Here is a 23207-nt window from a genome sequence, read left to right on the forward strand (position 1 = left end):
TTTCAAATCCCAGACATACATCTACCTGACTAGACCACAATATGTACCCAGGAGATGAGACACATTTGGCACTTAGCATAGCTGTTCCTGAGATGATCATGAACTTTATATTTCTTATGAGACGAATGGGCTGTGATCTGTCTCTCTAACAAATTTGATTTAGAAAGGTGTTGAAATGTATTCTGTCCCTGATTAGAGCCACTGAATGAATTAAGGATACAATGATGATTGTGTCTTTATTTGTCTTTTCACTGTCTTGCACATCTTAAAGCAATTTTGCACTCAGAATTATCAGCCCACCAGGCAGAAAGAAGTTTGCTTTGTTAATTGTTCTTGTTAATCCTAATTGGAGAATGGGGTGAAGTGAATGAGAAGGGAAAAGGGAGTGACTGGCCAGGGGAAATGTTTAAATCCTAGAAACAAGCCCAGGAGGGTTTGCTACAGGAGAGAGTGACTGACTAACTAAGGCAATGTGTGGGCATAAATGTGCATCTGTAATTTTTTTAGGGTATTTGTTAAGCACTTATTATGTTCCGGGCACTGTATTAAGCAATGGAGTCAACACAAGTTAATCAGGGTGGACACAGTCCCTGTCCCACACAGAGCTCACCATCTTAATCCCCATTTTACAGATGAGGCAACTGAGGCACAGAGAAGTTCAATGACTTGCCCAAGGTCACACAGCAGAAAAGTGGCAGAGATGGGATAAGAACCCAGGTCCTTTGTAATCCCTGGCCCATGCTCTATCCACTAGGCCATGTTGCTTTTCTAATTGCCTATGACCTTCTATCAGGCTCAAATGGGAAAGCGCATGGCTTGGACTTGGGGGTCCCTCAGTCTAGATTCAGGCAGTGCTATCTACTGGCCAAATAGCTGGGTTTGCTTATCAAGAGTTTCTTTGCCATGACCATTGGCTGGGATTCAGTTTGTGGCTGACCAATCGAAGGGTATTTTTACTCTCTGATCCAGGGTTATGGTATGATCCAGAATTGCTTCTTTTTCTGACCGATCTGCAGCCCGTGCTAACATTCCTTTGAAATCTCAGTCTAATTTGGGCTGAGCAATCAGTCACACACATTAAGCTTGCTTCCTCCCTCGTGGATCAGGCAATACTTCAATATCAAAGTGAAGTAGTGAAGAGTAGTGTCTGCTGGCGAAGTATTGTGCAGTTGTCCTTTCCTCTCCTGGATATGCCATGGAAAACAGAACAGTTCTCAAGATGGGCTAAAATCTCATGTGACTATATTTAAGGGGTCTGGACTGAAGTAAGGATGTGTCCTCTACTTTCCTGTATTGTCTTCTTCTAGGACATACTGCTTTCCAAGGCAGGTTCCCCTTGTGCCTGAAAAAAACTTTGGACTTTTTCACTGTCTCAAGTGACTCCTAGGGTGGCCACCTCTCTAAGCATTTGGTTTGGGGAAAACTAGTGAAAACCTCTTTATTGCCAAAGGCTCCGGGTGAGGGTGAAAGCACTGACAAGGAGTTGTGACTGAGGAAGTCAGGAAGGTGTGTGCATGAGACCACCCCCCTCTTTTCTTGCTGGAGATACTGCTGAGTAAATGTGTTTACCTTTTGCCCTGGTATTTATACTAGTTAATGTGTTGCACCAGATAAATCTACTTCCTGAGTCCATCTTTCAGCTTGCTCCCTTCCCTCCCAGTTGACAAATGGTTTGGGTTTGACACAGTTTAATCAGTTGAGCCCCTGCTGGGGGCTGTAGTCTGCTTACTCCTGCTTTTTATCGCAAAAGTGAATTATCTGCCACACTGTCTTGTGCCCCGTAAACTAACCCAGGGACCTGTAGTATTCAAGACTCTTCCTTTAGGAAGTGCAATTGAGACAAGGAGAGAGCAGTTTCTGGACTCCTAACTTGCCTCCTTCTCTCCTGGGGTCTGCTATCCCCCACCCACAACTTCCAGCTTGGTGCCCTCTATGTTAAATCTGTCTGGGCCATCAGCTGTTCAAAACTATGACCTGTATCATACTTATAAAAATGGTTTCCTAAGCAAGGGGAAACTTGTGGCCTTTGCATATCTCTCTGGAAGTTAGCACAGGCTAGCAGCCAAAAGGGAAAGTGACTTTGACTTGAGGGGAAGTGACTCGATCTTCAAGTCCCCAAGAGAGCTGCAGCCAGGAGCAGGGTCCCTCCTGCTGCTGATGCTCAGGGCTGCCCCGTGAGTGAGGCCAGATAGGGGGTATGTGCGTGTATATGTGTGTTTGTTGAGGGGGAGGGCGGGGCAGGAAGGCCAAGGTCAGAGCAGCAGATGCCATCTGCCTCCCGTCCTCGCTGGCCTCACTCCTTTGTTTCCAAGTGGGGTGTCCTCCTGATTCCAACATTTGTCCATCCCATTAAGGCGAGGAGGGGGAGAAGCTCAAGCTACACAGAGCTATGGTGGGGTGGGCAAGAAACATTCTTTCATTCAGTCAGTCAGTCAGTCATATTTCTGAGCACTTCCTGTGTGCAAAGCACTGTACTAAGCACTTGGGAGAGTCCAATACAACAATAAACACAAATTCCCTGCCCACAACAAGCTTAAAGTCTAGAGGGGGGACCGTCAGTATAAATAAATAAGTGGTATCCACTAGTCCATCCATTCGGGAGTTGCCACAGAGATGAGCTGAGCACCAGCTCTGGAGAGGGGCTGAGTGCCAGGGAGAAAGGTGGCCTTCCAGGGCCAGGACTGTACCAAGGGTGAAGGAGGATTTTGAAAGGTGAGTTTTCTGGGAAAGGATTGGGTTGCCTCTATCTTTCTCACAACCATATCTATCAGTCAACCAGTCAATCATATTTATTGAGCACTTACTCTCTGCAGAGCACTATACTAAGCACTTGAGGGAGTACATATAACAGACATGTTCCCCTCCCACAATGAACTTATGGTCTAGAGGGTGGATAGACATTAATAGAAATAAATAAATTACAGATAAGGATCCACATATGCATGTCTATCTTTGTGCAAGGTTACTAAACTGGCATGTAAGGAGTCATCCCTCATTTAGATGAGAATTATTATTTTTTCTGTACAGGGAAAATGAATATGTTCCTCTGACTAGGAGGTAGCATCAACTTCAGCTGCAGCTAATAGCACTGGGGAGGCCCAGACTCCTGTTTCACAGAAGTATGTGCAGATCTGGAGAGCAAATGGACAATGGGTGTCTGCTGCTCCACACAACGCAGCTTAACACATTTCCATTAGCTGGGCAAGCCTGGACCCTGGAGCCAAGGCTGTGGCGGAGCTGGGGTGATAGTCAGTGTGATATTTGGGATGAGCTTCCTATAGACCAGTTCGAGGTGCCCATCACTGCGCTAATCGCTGAAATAGAGTCAATTCAATCAGAGCAGATGGGAGTCCGGTCTCCACTCCATCTGAGCCAGGGGTGGGCCAGGACAAGTGCAGGAGGGGAAGAAGGAGGAGGAGGGAAGGGGTCCAGATGGGAAGAAAGCAGGTCCTGACAGCCCGCAGGAAAACTGGGTCAGGTATGCTGGAGATTAAAGGAGCAGACCTCATCCTGGGTCCAGAGGCAGGGGACAAGTAGCAGACAATTAGGAGGAATTAGAACGGCAACAAGTAGACCAGATTTATCAGCTTTAATTGTCTTTTGTCAGGAAGGCTCTCTCCTTGCAGATCGCGGCTTCTGCCGATGTCCTAATGCCTCTAATGGCCTCTCCTGTGCGGAATTGTCTCTGCTCTGAGGAAAGCCATCGCGGGAGGGAGGGAGGTAGGGGCAGGAGGAGAGGGGCCCAGGGGCCAGTTTCCAGGAGCAGCTTTTTCCTCCTGAATTTGTTGCATTGAACAGAAAGGAGAGGAGGCCCCGCGGGGCTCCTGGGCCAGTGGCCGATGACTACCTGGGGATTTTCACTCTGGGCCCGGGCTTCCTCGGGTAGACCCCATCGGGAAACAATAGCCCGCTGATAAAGAGCCGGATAAGGTCGGACACGTGGCCCGGGAGGCGCTGTTCTCTTGCTCTTAAAAGCTGTCTTGCCTTATGCCAAGTAAACACTGGCTTAGTTTAAATAGGGGTAAGGTGTCAGCTTTTTAAGGAGATATTTTCATTTACTAGCCAGTGCGGGGCTGGGGTGGTCTTCCCTGTCCCAACACCTGGTCCAGGTGGTAAGGCTGCAAGATGATCTCTCAGGTTGCCATTTCATACTAATTTCATGGATGCCTTCCCTTTCCCTTTTTCCCTTTGTTTCCTGGTTGTCTTCCAGTGGGTCTTGCCCATTGTGGCCTACTCAATAACCCTATAGTCAAAGTTCATTATTTATGCTATTTACTGAACACCTACTGTGGGTCAAGCACTGGAGTAGATGCAAGAAAACCAAATTCATCCCAAGAGGGGCTTATCAACTCTGTTATATTGTACACTCCCAAGTGCTTAGGAGGGTACTCTGCATACAGTTTGATTGACTGATTGAGGGAGGGAGAGGAGGGATATGATCCCCACCTTGCAAATGAGGAAACTGAGGCCCAGAGAAGGCAATGTCTTGCAGTAGGTTAGGGGCAGAGCTGAGACTAGAACCCAGTTCTCCCGATTTCTATCCTGGACTCTTTCCCACCAAACCATGCTGCCTTCCAAAGCTCACCTTCTCTGTGGATCTTTTGGCAAGTCCAGAATATAGGTTTAACTCTCTAAGAGGAGGTCAAACTCTATTCCTTTCCCCAACTTTCTTAAGTAATTATGGTTTACAGCAGCAGCTCTCAGCCCCCAAACGTGTGTGTGTGTGTGTGTGCATGTGTGTGCATGTGTGTGTGTTTTGGGGGAGGGATGCCTACACAAAGCTTCGGATCTCTGTAGTGTCTAGAGGTTGGGGACCAGGGGAGAGCAGTTTTCCCTTTTCTTGGAGACTCCATGTAACAGCAATACAGTCCTGAGATGCAGCTTTGCTGTTGGTGCCAGAGAGACCCTCAGAGCCACTTGGTCAAGTGTCCTTAATCCAATCACCTCCAATCACCTCCTCTCTTCCTGCCCCCAATATTAGCACACACCAGGCCCCACAGGCCCAGACCCTTATGCGCCTCCTCGGAACATCCTCTTTTCTCTTTCCTCTTTCAAGCAGCAGCAGCAGGTTCCTTTGTGCAGGGCCTCCCTTCCTCTCTTCCCAGCACATAGATCACTGGAAGGAGCAGAAAGACGCTGCTGAGGTTGTAAACTCTCATTGAAAAGCAGCAGGGGGGAAGCGTACTCTGATGTTGCAATTTCCACTGAGAGGCAGTGAAAGCACACAAACTCTTGCCCCACACTCCTCCAACCATGTCTCGGTCACTTCCTTTTCCCAGGGAGAAAGCTGCTGCAGCCTCTCCCGCAATGAGGGAGAGCAGAGAGAAAGGTAGGCTTATTTGCAGTTCACTGTTAGCTCCTTTCCTGCAAATGGACCATCCACCCCTCTGCCTTTCCACCCTGCTGTCCAAATGGTCATGTATCCCCATTCCCTTTATCCTATCTCCCATGAAAATGCAGGCTTATTATTATTAATAATCATATTAATAATAATAGTAATGACATTTGAATGTGCAAAGCACTGTGCTAAGTGCTGGAGTAGACACAATCCAATGGGACACAGTCTCCATCCCACACAGAGTTCATAGTATAAGGGGGAGGAGAACAGAGCAACAAGCGTGGCCTAGTGGTTAGAGCACAGGCCTGATAGTCTGAGAATGTGGGTTCTAATCTCCATCACTTGTCTGCTGTTTGACTTTGGGCAAGTCACTTCATTTCTCTGTGTCTCACTTTCCTCATTTGCAAATTGGGGATTCAAACCCTGTTCTGTTCTCCTTCCTCATTAGACTCTGAACCCCATATGGGATAGAGACTGTGTCCAAACTGATTAGAATAGTGCTTGTCACATTGGAGGCACCTAACAAATACTATTATTATTAATATGTAATCTGAATCTTATAGATAATAGTAAGAATAACTGTGGTATTTCTTAAGCACTTACTATGTGCCAAACACTATACTAAGCCCTGGGGTAGATACAAGAGAATCAGATGAGGAAACTGAGGCACCAAAAGGTTAAGGGACTTGTCCAAGGTCACACAGCAGGCATGTCCAGCTTCCTGGCTTCAGCCCGGAAGGAAACCAATCCCTTGCCTAGTTGGTGAGTCTCAATTTACAGGTAACCCTCCAACCTTCCGCCTTTTCTTTGGACAAAAGCAATTCAGGATGAAAAGAAAAGATAAAATTCTCCTGGATTCTGCTGGACAGGATAGCCCAGGGGAGTATTTTAGAAAAGATGCCAAGGAGCATATCAAAGTAGAACATGTAACTAAAATACTTAACAGAAATGACACTGCCCAAGACCAGGGCAATATGTCTGTGTCTCCATCACAGAGTAAAGCTAAAAATACACCATGCTGGCAGCAGCAGCACCTGACATAATGCACAGGGTGTTCCTGTAAATAAAGTCAGTCCTTAGCCTATCCACGAGTAGACTGACACATATGTCCTTAGCCTGTCGGTGAGTAGTCTAGCATGTCTTTCCTTAGCCTGATGGAGTGGATTCCCAATAGGAGGACAGTTTTTAATGTCCCACATGGCCTTCAGCAGGGAAACAAATCTCTCCTTTTCCCCCTGCCTACTCCTCTGGCCTCACCCTTTCCTCTCCTCCGCACCCAAGCACTGCTTTGCTGCTCTTCCTGCCCATCGTCCCTCCCAGTCACTTGTGCTCACTCCCAACATCCTCAGGCTCCAAAATCAGTCCCTTGCCACCTAGGCTCATTTTTGAACGGGGATACCTAGGATTCATGCTGTGTCACCAGAAGCCAGCCTTGCTGAATAATTCTCTTTTGAAACTGGATTAAAGTAACACGTCCCTGCTCCCTTTATCAGACTCACATCATGGCAGTGACACACGCATTCACTGTAACACACCACGTGTCACGCATTCCCCTGGAGCCCGTATACAAATAGTTGCTGTGCCGGTCAAAGTTTTCAGAAACTCAGGCCAGAGACCTCTCCTCGTGAGGCTAAGAGGAAAGGCTTGTTTGAGTTTAAAAATGAGACACTCCGGGAGCCAGGCTGAGTCTCTGGGACTGATGAGTTTAAAGGCACGTGGGAGGACTTCAAAGGCCTCGGTGCCCTGCTTTCTCAGAGCCAAGGCTGCAGTTGGTCCCCAAATGTTTACCAGCAGAGAGATGTGCCTAACATACAGGAAGTGGGAAATGGGTGTGTGTGGAGGAGGAGCGGGTAGAGGAGTTTACTCTGATGTGGTTAGTCTGTCATTGACCTTGTTTGGTTAAAAGAGGGTTGAATGAGAAAATGAGACCCCGTTTCATCTTGGGTGCACGTATCCCCCTTAGATTCTTCTTTAGAAAGTTCTTCCGATTGAAGCCAGCACTCGCACTCTCCCTGCTACACTGACTTCCTGGGCCGGGAAAGTGAGCGAGTGAGGTCCTGCAGCCCCAGATGAGCTGAGAAGCCCGGCCTTGTTGTTGAGCTGATGCAGCGATAGTATCAGAGGAAATAGATGGGGGTTTCTGAGATCAGAGCTGTTAGAGCCATTCATGATTTGCTGCCAACCTGCTTGAGAAATGCTGATTAATAAGGTAATTGAGGTTTTCTGTGAGCTAGGGGGAAAGAAGTCGTGACTAAAAACGGACCAAGTTATGACTTTGAAATGAACATTTTGAGACTCCAAATTCCAGACAATAGCAGTTTCTGAAAGCTCAGTGCCAGCACCTACTGTTCTCGCGGATTCAGGGTGCACAGTTTTTTGCCTTTAAAGGGTGGGAGGTCAGAAGGTCAGCACTTTATTATTTTTATTTTGGGGGGGCAGATACACATTTTCATATGGAGCTTCTGCGAGGCCCTGCTAGGGTCATGTGTTCTAAAGCGGGTGATGTGACAGATTGCGCCTCTTCCCTCTGAGCTCTGCCTTCCTCCTACCTGTAATTTATTTACTCATCTGTGTCCCCCTTGAGACTGTAAACTCCTTGAGGGCACAGATCATTAGACTGAGTTTGTTGGACTCAACCAAGAGCTCAGGACAGGGCTCTGCACACTGTAGGCACTAAGTCAATGCTATGGACTGGCAGATTGCAAAACTCATTTGATGAGGGGTTTGGGCTGGGCTGCCTGTTTGGTTGGTTTGTTTCCGTTTGGGGGCTGGGGCTGAGGAGAAGTGGGGGGCCTAACTCCACCCGGACTATGTCCAAAAACGTCTATCCCTGAAAGGCTGCAGCTTTGAATGCACTCCAGTCCAGCTCATATCTCAGCCTTTTTGGTCAAGGCCAGGCAGAGCTGTTTGAAGTGTTCGTCCTCCCCACGCCTGGAGGTGGAGCTGCCGGCCGTGTACCCGGTATTCCAGGCAATATTTGGGTTAAGCCAACCCTCCCACTCAACCCACTTCCCCTAGTCCCTCGCAGCTGTCATGCGACTCTTGAGCTACCGGGGTGGCAGGAGCAGTTAGATTCTTCAACAGGGAAGTGAAAAGTTTCCTAGCATTCTGCATCTCAAAGCGAGACTATGTTTTAATAGAAGGACTACCTTCAGTATGACTACATTGTTTTTCTCTCCAATCTGGTCTGACTCAGCATTAGCTAATTAAACCTCACAAGGAGGCTGGATTTCTCTTGTTTAATTAATGGCTCTTCTGAGCTCTCCTGCTGGAAGGACTCTTGTTTTACGCCCCTAGTACTTCTCTCATCCAAGGCCCTTGCACCTCCTTGGGGACGGTGACAGCGCCCCCTGTGGCTTTCCAGACCACAGCCGACGACCTGAAGCAGCCTCTGTCTGTCTGCATCGTCTTCCTCCTTGACCCCTCCTGGCACTGAGCTGACCTGCCTTGCCGTGAAAAATAGAGAGCCGCTTGGCCCGGGCATACTCTTTCGAGCCCAGGCGGGAAAACCCAAATATTCCCACTCCCCCCTCCTTCGTGCTGGCAAACCCTGGGTGAGCAGTTTGGCCAGGAGAAATGAAAATCTACGATGTAAATGAGGAGTGTTTTGTGAGAGCGGGGTGTTTTTTGTTTGTGAGTTTCTTCCTGTGAACAAATACTCAAATGTCCACTTCGTCGAATGAGTAAGTCAGTATCAGTAGGGCTGGGGCTGGGCGTGTGTGTGTGAGTGGGTGGGGGTGTGTGCCTGTTCTAAAATGTTAGAAAAAGCACGCTGCAGTGGAGGAGGAGGTAAATAAGTCTGAATAGCAGAAGCCAGCAGGAAAAGTGGGAGACTTGCTTTCTGTGCTCGAAATAGAGTTTGGGAGCTGGTGGCTATAAATGGAACTTTGTGCATCACTGTTTCCCTGAATTTGAGGATTCCTCATAGAACAGGACCATTGGAGGAAGTGGGGGATCTGGTTTGTTTTGCAATGGCGGCAGGAATGCAGGGTGCAAGCTCGCAACAGTAAACAAACAGGACGTTGTATGCCATCATCACAGGATGTCCTTCCTTGGGACAGAGCACTGGCTTAGACAGGAGGGAGGGAGAGGTGGACCAGTCCAGCTCCCCATTATCCTCTGTGGATAGTGATGGTCCTCGAAGGTTTAGGTACTAATACAGCCCCTTCTCCTAGAATAGGAGCTCAATGCCCCCTAGAGAGAGGGCAGCTGACCCCAAGGGAACAGTCTTCTCTGTCTCTGTTCCCCCCCATCCCCTACGCACACACCTACACTCACATATATACACACACATACCCTGTGGGGAATATTTCCAATTTCCAGCAGTAGGAAGTCACATTAGTTAGGCCAAATTCGAAAGCATTTAATTACCAACTTTAAAAAAATCCAAAAAACAAATGGAGGCTTTTAGCAGGAGTTAAATACCAGCCTTTTCATGCTTCGCAGGAAATACACGTTTCACAGGAAATCACTGAAAGTAGCAGGAGTCTGGATTTTGTTGAATCAGACACTAAAAAAAGTGGATATCTCCCTCCACCCCCCCCCCCCCCCACACACACACACAGTTTTCCTGGATGCGATTTAGAACCGGGGGAAAAAGTCTTTCAACTCTAGGGCAAGTTGCCCCCGGGAGATTTCAGAGAGGGAGGAAAACGGACTTTCGCCTGGGCGCAGAGCAGACAATGGAGGCTCCTTCTGCCCTGAGGTTGAGGGTGATGGAAGGGAAGGAAAGTGCCAGGTGAAGCTGGAATCCCCGTGGCGGAGGAGGAGGAAGAAGAAGAAGAATAGAGTATCTATGGGGCTGGGGCAGCAGGCGGCCAGAAACAAACAAGCCACTTGGGCTGGGACGGTGCCATTGGTTGGGGCCCGAGTCCCAGGTAGGGAGCCCCGCCCCTCTTGCTCCGGGCGCTCGGGTACGCGCCGAGAGTCGCTGAGCGCTAATGGGAATTTGAAGCGGGGAGGGGAAAGCAAGGCAGTAGCAGCAGCAGCAGCAAGAGCAGCAGCAGCAGCAGCAAGAGCAGCCTGTTCGGTTAGCACAGACTGAAAGTACTGCCGGAGCGCGCAGCCCTCCAGGGTTTCGGAGAGCAGTAAGAGCAGCAGCACCTGTCTGACAGAGACGGAGAGAGGTGGGGACAGAGAAGAGAGCGAGACACACACACACACCCACACACACGCAAATACACACACAGGCGCGCGCGCAGAGACGGAGCGGAGCGCACCCATTGAAAAAGGAGTTAACTCTCTAGGTGTGAGTCAGTCTTGCTCTATCCAGGCAAGTAGAAGGAAGAAGAAATGTGTACTGTGTAGAGATGCGCGAGACTTACCTCCGATGTTGGATTTTTATTTGGAAAAACTTGTGGATACGACTTTGGTAAGGAACTTCATTCTATCACTTTAATGGGAGGCCTCTGGGACCTTTTGTTAACTGGGGAACTGGCAGAGACACGAGATATTTTTCGCTACTTCAAACGTGCTTTTAAGACCGTGTTTCTATGAATCATTAACCTTCTCGGTGCTGGGTGTAATTGTCAGTTCATTGAAGGTTCAGTAGTAGCTTATATCAAAGAAAGTAAATTTTCCCTGGTGACATTTGAAAAACTTTGTTATTAAGTTCCTATTTATTTAGCATCATGACTGACCGTGCATGCTGAAGCCAAGCGCAGCCAGCCGATTTGTTGGAGCCCTGTCGAGTAAGGCATATCTGTCCAAAAAAGAGTTCCAAATGTGTCCCCGAGAGGATGAACTCTATCCGTGATTCGGAGCGAGTTTATTTTGGCAACGGGGAAGCGCTCTCCTGCCTCGAATCGAGAGTCCCTGGAGACACCTGAACTGGCCAAAGTACCAACGAAGGACCCTCTTTCCTCCCCCTCGCTGCTGCCTTGTATCCCAGAGTTTTCGGACAACGTGCCGGAATCCGGCTCGGCTCTTCCTATTTGGAAGAAGAAAGGGGATATTCGAGGCGGATTTAGAGCGCAGCGCAGCCTGCGTCCCGGCTAGAGGGAAACCCTGCATGTTGAAGAGGGCTTCACTTACAGTAACCCGGGACGCGTGAGCCGCTTCTGGGAATGAGTCGCACAGTTTCACATTTAAATGGCAAAAAGTGCTGTGTGACGTTCGGAGACTCCAGGAGGAATCTTCGCCGGGGACTTTAGTCGAACAGCTTCTGCGTCGGTTTCTTTTCTTTTCACTATCATTGTTATGGTGGAAGGGGGCAAGACTCAAATGTCCCCTCCCGCCCCAGCCAGAGCTCAGAGCTCTGGTCCAGGAGAACGCGCTCTTGGATGCTGCCCGATTTTCTGGGAGGTTGCTGGGGTGTGTGTGTTGCGGGGGAGGACTAAAGAGAGGGGGGATGCAGCCGCCAACGTCCTGCGGAGAGTGTAAAGAAGCACGTCTGGGGAAGGGGAGGGGGCTCAGGTTGTTTGTTTTCCAAGTTGTTTGTGCCACTGGGAGCCGGTGGGAAAGTTCAGTCTTCTCCATTTGGGAAAGGCAGCCAGGAGTTCCGCTCCCCCTGCCCCACGCGCTTTCCATTTTTAGCTTCATTCAGACGCAGACAGCCAACTCCTTCCTCTTCCTCTCCTTGTTTGTGACACTTCTGAGGCAGCTTTTCCACAGTCACGGAGCTGTGTAGCGGCCGTGACCCCAGGCGCTCTGGGACTCGGTGGGAGCTTCCTACCAAGTCGGTCTTTTTGCTGGGCAGATGGAAAGGGGGCTCTGAAAGGTGGGACACCCCCAGCCCCAAAAGGCTTCCCCGTCTCCCCACCTTTACCTTCCTTCCTCTCCCCGCCCCCCCCGGCATGGGGGGAGCCTCTGAAAGATCAACTCCCATCAAAATAGCATCCTAAAATATCACCCTCTCCAATCAAGTCAGGGTGTAGGGCTTTTTTGGCTATTACTCAACTGGACTGGCTACCCTCCGTATGCTCTTAAAGTGCCACAGACTGCCGTTCCTGTATTAGTCACACCGTCTCAGAGGAAACCACAGAAACTGAAGGACAATGGGGATTAAAAGCGTTTTCCTCTTTTTTCCAGGCAGCCGCACAGTGTAGCTCGAACGCGGTGAGTTTGCCAACCTCGGTGGAGGGGCTGGAGGGGACCATGAAAATGGGCATGGAGGATGTGGACATGACTCTCTGGACAGAGGCGGACTTTGAGGAGAAGTGCACGTACATCGTGAACGATCACCCTTGGGACGCTGGAGCAGAGGGGACCGGTTCGGCACCGCAGGCCGAACTGTCCCTGCCTAGGAATCTGGTCTTCAAATACTCCCCGAACTGCAAAGAGGTAAGCGGCCCGGGCCTCCCCAGGAGAGCTCTCCCACCCACGAACCTGGTCTCGCTCATTAGGCTGCGGGTGATTGAGGCCCCCTTCGCTCCAGGAAACCCTCGGATGCATCCATCTGTTCAGGCATCCCTCTGTCTTCTCTCTGGTCTCCTCACTGGCTCCCTCTTGCTTTCCCCATCATCTCCCTCCCCAGCCCCCGAAGCCCCAAACTGATCCGCAAACAGTTAAATCTCCAGGCAAGTTGAACTGTGCCTGAATAAGCATATTTAAAGTGCAGGGGTGGTAGATCTGTGAGCCAATTTTTCGACTGCTGTTGGCCAACACATTCATTGCCTCTGGCCCAGAGATTAAAGTGCCTCAGTTGTACAATAGCTTTGGGAAAAAAAAAAAAACTTCCTTGGAAAATGTTTTTAATCTTTTTCTTTTCTTCTGTCTTCCTCCAGTTATTAAAGTGCTTTATTCTTTTAATGAGCAAGCTTTATTAGCTGTGTTTCTAAAATTATTCTCAAAACATTGATGTGTTTATGAACTGAAGGGATGGCATAAACTGGAGAGAGATTGGTGTAAAAGTCTCCTTTGTCAGAGTGACTGAGGAGTTAAACCACTCACTGTTCCCTTGGACCTCTTCCCTCGAAGCTAGACAGGCAAAGAGATTCCCCCCAGCCTCTGAAGTGGGGATACTCTTTGTTGTTGTTTCAAAAGGGCTGAAAAATGAGGCTGGATGAGCAACCGATTGTGCGTTTCCCCTTTTATAGAACTATTAGAGTCAGGCGTGATGTTCAGCTGTGTAATAACCGGGAAGGGCAGCCTTTAATTTCCCTGGGCTTCGGCTGGACCTGGACTCTTCTTACCTGCCTGCTGCTGTCCATCCACCCCGATGAACTGACCCCTAGGCTGACCCTGCCACCGCCTCTAAACTCACCGCGTCCTTTCTTTTCCTCCTCCTGTCCTGAGTGAGGGTTGTTTGCTTTTATGAATGTGGAGTATGCGAAGGGGGCTATTTACTAGTAGCCATGTCGAATCGCTCTTTCTCAAACTTTATTTGACCGAGTCAGGCAGCCTGTTTAGAAACGTTCAGTTTCTTTCCTGTTTGTGTGTCTGAGTTAAATATTTCTGTGAGCTGGAAGACACAGCTGTTTGAATTTAAAAATAGCAAATATACTTTTCCTTCTAAGCTTTTTCAAAGGAGGGGGGGAAGGTCTGGATAGACCAAAGAGATGACGGGTAAAAAGATGTGAATTGTTGTGCCATTCCTTCACCAATGTCCACTAAGCTGAATTGAAATCACAAGTGTGGGGTTTTTCCAATTCACATTCTCTAAGCACACATTTTCTAAGCAGGATTCTCAAGTAGTTAATTATGATTGCATGATCTAGGCCATCCACTGATGCTAGTTATGGGCTTTAATGTTTGGCCGGCAGGGGCGGGGGGGACAGGGAGTACTGGGGGTACTGATCCTATTTGATAAGAAGACAGTGGGCGACTCGGCATTTTTGCTGGGTTTGAAAAAAGGATACAGAACATCCTCCTTTTGTTCTCATGAGTTCCCCATTTAATTCCCTGGGCACATCGCTCCTATGAGAGGGAAAAGAAATCTTGATCTTCCCTGGATTCTGATACCAGTGAGGATGGTAAGAAAGCCAAGGAGAAGCCTTCCTTCTTTGAAAGTGGCGATGAGTGGTGTGCCATCGTTCATTGTTTGTAAAATAAACTGCGGCTTTCAGCTTGGGGTCTCTGTGTTTGGGTCTCTTCCCTGAAAGTCACAGAATCTCCACTGGGAGTGTTTGGCATCTCTCCCATCGCTTTCTGACCCCTACACAAGGAGGGATGTGGCGACAGCCCCCTTAGGCTTGTCCTGTTGATCAGAAACAGAGGGCCTGAAAAAAATGCATCTCTGCTGGTGAGTTGATGGGCTGGACACAGAAGACTCGAGCTGCGTGAACAAAATCTGGGAAAAGAAGGCAACTAGTCCATGCAATCATTTTGTCTGGACTGCCCACCTGAAATTGAGTACTGTTCATTTGGGTCAGTGACTGGGCACGGATCGTGGACACTGGTGGCTAAGGAATGATTTGTATCACCGAGGTTCAAAGGTGGCTAAGGAATGATTTGTATCACCGCGGTTCAAACTGCCCCTCAAATAGGTCAACCTGTGGGAGTGGAAAAAGAGCTTTGTGTATGGACTTTGAAGAAGGGGTCGGTAAAGTTGGTGTATCTATCCGCCTGTTGGCAGTAGCTGCCTTGGGTTTTCACCAACTCCTCTGTTTCTGGTTGGTGGTCTGGGGAATTTTGGGTCCCACACATATTTCAGTCCGGATTCACACTTTGTCAGCACTCAGGTGGCTTCTAAGCTTAGCCCGTTGCACTGAGGTCTATCGGGCACCCATAATGAAGCTGGGATTCTTTTGCCCAGTTGGCCCATTTAGGATAAAATGTGGATTCTTTAGTGCAGTATTTAAACATGAAAGGAAATTCACCTCCTGGGAACAGGCTGGTGAAATGATGCTCCCTCTCCTCTGCCCACAGAGAAGACTTCCATTCCTACTGCCCCACCCCCACCCCCACCCCGGAACATTTGAGCTTTTGGAATCACTAAGCCAACTCTCTCTTTACTGTACTCTGGTGATGGGCCCATTGTCCTGGAAGTTCCAGGCTCCTCAAGCTGTGACCCTGGGTTATGATCACCCCAGTATGGGGCCGGTGTGGGGCCCAGTGGGACTCGAGTTAATAATGGCTTAGGCTGCCTTTAAAAATCCCTCCCCACCACACGCCCTGGCTTCCTAGGACTGCCTTTTAGAGGGAGATGATGCAGTGAGGCTGCCGTGTGTTTCCTTTTAATACTGAGATAATTAAGGAGGAAACCATCTGAAGACATTTCCGTTTACTCCACCCCTTTTAAAAAAAAAACTGGACTACATTATAGGCTACAGGTCTTAGTGCCTTTGTCAGGTCCAGTCATCTCAATGCAACGATCCTTGTGTGCCAAACAGTGTTGTTGGAATGAGTCAGTTTTATGTGGGGGGGGGAGAGGGGTTGAAAGATTCTTAGCTAGTAATTAATATGATTTGGGGTGAGTGTGCACACATCTAATGTGTATTTGGGTTCTGCTGTCCTATGTGAAATAGACTACTGGGGCTCTTTATTTACAATCCCCAAATAAAGGAGTCTTTCCTTTTTTTAGGAATGCTTCTCCCTCTGCTAATGAACTTTCCATTTAAGTTTTTCCCCCTCTCCTCTCCCCACAACAACCTGAAGTAGTAAACTCCCCTCTGTTTTTATGGCAAGGCAGAGTAAAAGGTCAAGGAGTCCTGTTTTCTGTCTAGAAGCCATGGGGTGTCAGGATGTGCTCTGTGACTCGGGCCACTGACAGAGACAGATTTGCCCAAACAGCAGAGAGTTGGTGCTGGCCATTATAGCGGCTGGGGACAGGCTTCTGTGGGGGCAGTTGAAGCTTGAGCGTGTTGAAGCTTTTCATCTTCCTCCTGACCTATTTGGAGAAGGCAGGCACAGCCTCCTTCCCGCAGTCCATTAGGACCCTGGTCAGTTCCGTGGGGTGGCCGGCCTGAGCGAGGTGAGGCAAGCACCATCTCTCCCAGCCTGTTCTCCCAGGGCCTGGGGAAGCTGCCCAGCTGTGACTCCCCATAGATCTTCATCACGCCTCCCCGACTCCAGCCACAGATGGACTGCCGGCTGCAGCAGCGCTGGCCACTGGGCTTGCTGCCCCCATGGGCTTTGGGAAAGCTTCGTTCCCAGTCCCCTCTTGCCTTTGTGTTGCCTCAAGCCAACAGCGCATCCTGGCCGGGACAAACCCTTCACTCACAGAAGATGCAGATTTTTGGTTTTTGGGAAGGATTTTTTCCAATATAAACTGTTTGACCTGCCTGGAAACCCAGCACTTTCTACTAGCCTCTTGACAAGAGCAGACATTTATACATGTGAATATGGGTCTGTGTATTCCCACCTAAAGTTAGTAACTTCCCTTGAGGGTCCTTTTCTTAGAATTCCCCAGCATTAAAACAATACCCTCAGCCACCAGTGCAACTGACTTGGACAGGGTAGGAGAGTGGACCAGGGCACTTCACCCAAGCATCTGTTGGATGGTGAACTGCCAGGGAAATCTATAAGCAGGGAAGTCAGAATGATCTGTCTAAATACTGTTGGCAGACATGCACAGTGGACAAACCTGGGGGCAACAGTCAGGAGAATTGACACTCGTCTCGAGCAAAGGTGGCACAAAGATCAGGACTCAAGAGGCAGGCTAGAAAACAGAGACAGGCCATATGAGGAATGAGCCCACCAACGTGTGTGTGTGTGTGTGTGTGTGTGTGCATGCACGCGTGCCCAAATAATGAGGAAGGGAAGTGTCAGCCCCACTGTCACATATAGACAGGGTTTCATCATCAGTGATGTCAGTAGGACAGCTCTGTGTGTGTGGGTGTATGCATCCTCATACAACTGTACTGATGTACACACAAAGTCGTTGAAACTATGTGTAATGTATTGGGTCTAGTAAGACTAGAATTGTCCTCATATAAAATAGGTACATCTTGGTTGAATGTAGTTAACCTGGCTCCCGTGTCTGAGCCAGGTTCCTGTGGCACAGCCAGGGGGCACTCTGAGTCTGGGCACATGCATTGCTGCTCTTTTCACAAAATCGATCTGATGTGGAGGTGCTCCATCCACAAAAATGTGACATCAGCGCACAGTGGATGCCTCACGATGCCTGTTTTGGCCCTTTATAAATATTATTTGATGGCAAAAAGTTCTCATTTTTCAATTCTCAAAATACCTCAAGTCCATTGATTGCCATACCTGAGACTTCATCTTGGCCCCTGGGAAGATCGCCGATCCTGGCTGTGAACTAGAAGAAACTGGAACACCGCCCAGTAGGGGGTTGAGAACCCGATCCTGGCGGCCGCTTGTTGGGAGGTAGAGCCCTGGCCCCCCTTATGGTCCCCAGCCACCCCAGAGATTGCCCCGAGTTACCATTCCTGACATGCAGGGAAGTTGATGGGCCAGTCAGATGCCTCTCTCCCAATTACTGCCTTAGAATGGAGATGTGGAAAGAAGCAGCTGCTAATTATCAGCTAGTGAAAGGCTGGGCATTGTGTCTTTCTTGTTTTGGTTTTCTGATATTGTACACTAATCGTTCAGATGTAAAAATCTCTAAAGACGTTATGTTCTTGCTCGACCTTGGAAACAGTGGCATGGGGGTTTCAAGCTGACTTCTTTCTGTGAGGGTCATTTCAAGCCCCAGTCAGGCCTGACTTAAGATTGGGGGCCGTTACTTGTGTGTGGTTTTCACTGAGTTAAGCCAGAGGGGCAAAGGGGGCTTCCCGAGCTCGCGGTGCATCAACCATCCAATGGCCATGAGCTCTTCTTGCAGGTGGATGGCAGTGAAGGTAGTGGCAGGAGATGGGACAAACACCTGTCTCTCTCAGCTCTGCCGAAACAAACTGAGAGGATCCAAAAATAGCCGACCAGCAACATGGCTTCAACTTGTAGGAAACTTTCAAACTGCTTTTTTCTGTCTAGTTCAGATGCATCTACATGGGTGTTGATCTTTGTCTTGGCAGCTGAGCCATCAGACATCATGCAATAAACCACGGCAGCAGGGGGCCAGGGAGAACCCCACAATCGCTGCTCACTCGGCTGGCAGGGTGGGTGGCCGGGTGAGGTGTCGGGCTCCATGGCAGTCTGTTGTTTCATTTCTGTTTCCAGAAGTTTAGAAACCTGGCAGCCCCTGACTGCCCTCCGCTGTTTATCAGGAACTTATCTCCCTACCCCCGCAAACCCCACCACCACCCTGAGCAGCCTGTGAGTGCTTGAGAAGAGTCCAGGTTTCCATCTCTCCCTCTGTGGTGCTTGATTGTAGTTCAGACAAGTTCAGAATAAAATAATGACTTTACCAAAAAGTAATATGAAATCTGAAAACAAAGATCACTCGCTTTTTCGTTTTTTCTAGCACAATCGTTTCTCGGTAGATGCTTAGAAAATGATTCTGTGAGGTGCTTTGGGAGAGCAGAAAACCCAAAGCCTGGGGGAGGGGGTGGAGGAAGGGGTGCGTGCTGGAGTAAAATGACCTCAGCAGGCAGTTGAAAGGGAGTCTCTCAAACTAGTTCTTTGAATAATGATGAATTGCTTCCTGATTTGTGGTTGTGATCTTACCCTACCCCAAAGAATCTTTCTGTCAAGAAGGAACTGGCACAACTAGACTAGCCTTGCCAAGGCCTTAGTAAATCTTGACTGCACCACTCAGTCCATGACCTCTGACCCTCTTCCCTCCCCCAGGAAGTGGAGTTTGGGGGCTAGTCTCATGTAGGTGAATGTAGTTTATCTGTAAGAGATTCTGGCCCCTCTGTGTGGAAGAGATTGATTTAGTTAAACATTTGCCCATTTTACAAGGACTTGGAGCTTTTGAGGGTGTTCCAGGATTCCTTGTGGATGTTGATCCATCTCCATGAGAGGCCCGATGCCTGGTACACTTCCCTACAGTGCATTCCCAGCTACCACTCCTCCTCTTCTTGTCCTCTCTTGGCTCCCTACTTTAAAGTTTCTCTCCTGCCATCAGCCTGGCAGGGCTAGAGAGGCAGTGGGGCCTTAATGGAAGGAGCCCAGACCTAGGAGTCAGGATACCTGGGTTTTAAACCTGACTCCACCAATTGCCTGCTCTGTGATCTTGGACAAGTCACTTACTTTCTCTGTGGCTCAACTTCCTCATCTGTAAAATACCTGCTCTCCCTCCCCCTTAGGCAGTGAGCCCTATGTGGGAAAGGAACCGTGTCTGATCGGATTGCACTGTATCTACCCCAGCACTTAGCACATTGCTTGGCACATAACAAGCCACTATAACCTCATTATGGGCAGGTAATATGTGTGCTTATTGTTGTACTGTACTCACCCAAGTGCCTAGTACAGTTTTCTTCACATAGCAAGTGCTCAATAAATACGACTGAATAAATGTATGAAATAGTTAATGAATACCCCAGTTGTTGTTATGATTATTGACCCGCCTATTCCTGGCCAACTAAATATCCTTTGTGTTGTTTTTTCCCTTGTAGGTTACTGGAGTTGTGAGCAAGGAATACATCCCAAAAGGAACACGCTTTGGGCCCCTGATAGGAGAAATCTACACCAACGACACAGTCCCCAAAAATGTCAACAGGCAGTACTTCTGGCGGGTAAGTCAGGGGCAAGGTTCCAAGTAAATGCAGCAACCAGAAAAGCAGAGCCTTGAAAGCTGGGTCATTTCCTGCTTTGGTATGTGCGCATACACACTCTCGCTCATAAGTGCACTCTGAGCTTCTGTGAGTGCACAGCCTTCGAGTGAATGGGCCGCGCCTGGCCAAGCGATGCTGAGGCCTGACGACTGGCGGAGCAGGTGTGGAGGTGGGAGGGGCGCGCAGAGGAGCGGAGCGGAGCAGCAGAGGTGCGGACTCTGCGCGACTCGTGTTTCTGCAACCCGCCAGTGCTTGGCTTAAAAGGAAACAGTTCTGCTGTCTGCTTCAAGGGAAGTTTCATTTACATTTCTCTGCAAGGAAGTAGTAATGAGTCACTGAGTCTTAGAATTGGATGTATTCTTGATTTCTGGCTGACATAATTCTCATTGGAGGCATATTGCAGCCCGTGAATTTGTATCTTTCACCTACAATTTGGAAAAAACAGTCTAGGAGGGGCAGTGGGGATTTTTTTGGGGGGAGAAACGCCACTGGAAGGAGCGGAGAAGGAGGGTAGAGCAGATTCTGTTCACTCCAGGTACTTCGGGAGTCAGTTTCTGCTGCTCCTTTCAGTGGAGTGAAATTCCAGGTGTACATGTAGTGTTACATAGCATGAAAATGTCACCATCTGCCCCATTTTCAGCACAATTAAATTTGTTGAAAAGCAGTCAGATTTAGTGGGCAAGATACACTGGATTGGCAATGAGTATGCTCCATTTTGTCAGTGTTGGGGTGGAGAAGCTGAGGCCTTCTTTCAACTTCCCACCCAGGAGGCTCTCAAGGATGCCTGAACTGGACATTTGAGAGAGAGTACAGTAGAGGTACAGTTAGAAACTAAAACTCTTGTCTTCAAGGAGCTTGCAGTCTAGGGGTGAGACAGACACTGAACTCTTATCCAGCTAGAAAAGGGAAGAGAATGGGAAAGTCAGAGGAGGTTCCTGCCCCTGGAAAGTGCAAGAGGTATTGACAAGGACTAGCATTTCAAACAACTGCCTTAATTCATAGCCTAAGCCTGGGCCTCGTTGGTATCATTGTCATCATCCTTATCATCAATGGTATTTATTGAGCTTTTGCTGTGTGCTGAGCACTGTACTAATGGCTTGGGAGAGTACAATATATCAGAGTTCATAGACACATCTCCTGCCCAAAAGGATTTTACAGTCTAGAGGGTATCTCTCTGTTCTATATTTACTATCTTGACTTTTCTGGAGTTGCCCAGGATGAAGAAATTTTTCATCCTCTTTTAAAAGAGTTTTCTCTTAACATCTCCCTCCTACTCTCATTCAATTCACAGTAGCCACTAAACATTCCTTTTAGTATTTATCATTATTATTATGGTATTTGTTATTATTATGGTACTTATTAAGCATTTACTATGTGTCAAGTACTGTTCAAGCACTGGAGACACAAGTTAAACACAGTCCTAGTCTTCCAGGAGAAATAAGACTTTCACCCCTGCAAAGGCAAATTTTCCCAAGCAAGAGTGAGTGAGTTTTTTTCTCATGGACAACAAATCTCTCTGCTTCCTGGCCCTTTTCTGACTTTTCTGGACTCAAACTAGTCCCTGTTAATAAAGGTGAGGTTATGAGAGCCATTGACTGGAAGACCATCTTGGAAAGGTGAGTGAATGAATAGCTAAGGCCTCACACCCCCATCAGAGAAAGAGATTGTGCACGTTCCCCACTTCATCGCCATGTGTGGGGTCTTCTGCTTTGCACCTATTGAGGACAAAGTGCCATAATTAATCAGTGGTCCTTGCTGAGTACTCTCTGGGGGCCAAGGACTGTACTGAGCACTAGGGAGGGCCCAACATAATAGCGTTGGGAGACACGAACCCTGCTTTCAAGGAATTTACAGCCTAGTAGGGGAGACAGAAGTTAAAATAAATTATAGATAGGGGAGAGAGAGGGACTGTATTGTGTTTTTGGTCTTTTATACAGCATCTGACACAATGTTTGGACATTTGGTGATGATGGGGTATGATTAGAGTTCAAATGGGTGCTGCCTCCTATTTAGGCTATGAGTCCCATGCCAGACAGGAACTGTGTCCAACCTAATTAATTTTTGTCCACCCCAGTGCTTACAACAATGTGTGACACATGGTAAATGCTTAAAAAAAATCATTTTTTTAAAAAAGCAAAAAAAACCCGGGTAACAGAAACCCCCCATACCAAGCACAAGGGCAAGTACCACAGGGCAAGGTGTGCACTACCTTTCTTCATGGAGCCTTTGTGCTAATGGGGCCGGAGGTTGGATGAGCCAACATCCATTTACAACAGGGGGAGCAGGAGGGGAGGAAGCGTCCCCTAGGATCCTCTGAGGCCGCCAAGCGGATTTTCCTCCCGGAAAAGTCGAGCAGGGAGAGATGAAATCATAGATCATTTCCCACATGTGCCGGTAGGGGCACATCCTGATTTTGCTGGCCGGAACAAGCCCAGCTGCTCCGTGGAAAAACATTTCAAAAAGTTCCAGGCACACTGCATCCTCCGTGAGGAGAAGGGATGTAAGAGCTGAGCAAACCACACTGTGACATTATTTCTTGTAACTGTACAATGAGTCAGCACATTTTTAATCTTCCTGATGATAATGTATGGAAAGAGAGTGAGCTGATTGTCAGGTGTCTGCCGAAGGCTGGCTTTTATTTTTATTTTTTTGTGGGTGGTGTGTGACTTCACGGCATCTGTTCTTGACGGAGGGTCCAGTAAACCGCGCTCTCCGTGCGGAGCTGCCTGGAAGCTGCTGCCTCACCTTCGCTTTAGAAAGCAGTTTCCGCCTGCCGTCGAGAGCAGAGTGCTGTGGCCCACCATGTTCCTGGAAGTTTGCACATCAGAGTAAACAAACTCGAAAACTCCTCTTGATAGCAGAATTCAGCCAACCCTGTTCCATTTTCTCATAACAAAACACACCGCAAAATCTCTCACAAGCTTCTTTGATGGAGCCACATGTATTTCCCCTTCTCAATTTACAGGAAGTTCCTCTTAAAAGAAAGTGATTCTGGTGTTTACTGCCTGCGTCTAAGGGACAGGGTGGTTTGCTTGCTTGCTTCCTTGCTCTGGCACTGAGGGGAGAAATTCAGAGAGGGGTGACAGTTTAATCTCCGAAACAGTGAGTGCCTGGAAGAGACAGAGCCATGATATAATAATCCCTGAAACTAAATTAATGTTGTGGCCATGACAACTGTGTGGAGTAAGCGGGAATCCGGTGAGAGTTGTAGGTGATGCCGTGGGGGTGGAGAGAGAGGAGAGGTGATTCTCAAAGGAACTTTGTCTTTTCCCGGGCAGACGCCACATTCTAAGATTCAGGCTGGTTTTCTTCAAATGATGTATGAGCGAACTAACTTTCACATTACTCAGTCTCGTCACCCCTCGATC

At 48.4% G+C, this 23207-nt stretch overlaps 1 protein-coding gene across 2 annotated transcripts in view; it reads left to right on the forward strand.

Moving 5' to 3' along the window:
* Window positions 1-23207, forward strand: part of PRDM1 (PR/SET domain 1) — a 112428-nt gene that overhangs the window by 77250 nt on the left and 11971 nt on the right. The window contains exons 1-3 of one of the 2 annotated variants that reach the window (XM_001505383.5): window positions 10369-10709; window positions 12368-12619; window positions 19681-19800. In XM_001505383.5, coding sequence (XP_001505433.2) covers window positions 10668-10709; window positions 12368-12619; window positions 19681-19800 — 414 coding nt within the window. In that variant the 5' untranslated portion in view covers window positions 10369-10667. Of the gene's footprint in view, window positions 1-10368; window positions 10710-12367; window positions 12620-19680; window positions 19801-23207 lie in introns of those variants that run through there. The other variant, XM_029047706.2, reaches the window with a different exon arrangement.

Source organism: Ornithorhynchus anatinus, chromosome 19, assembly GCF_004115215.2.
Source record: "Ornithorhynchus anatinus isolate Pmale09 chromosome 19, mOrnAna1.pri.v4, whole genome shotgun sequence".
NCBI classification, from domain to species: domain Eukaryota; kingdom Metazoa; phylum Chordata; class Mammalia; order Monotremata; family Ornithorhynchidae; genus Ornithorhynchus; species Ornithorhynchus anatinus.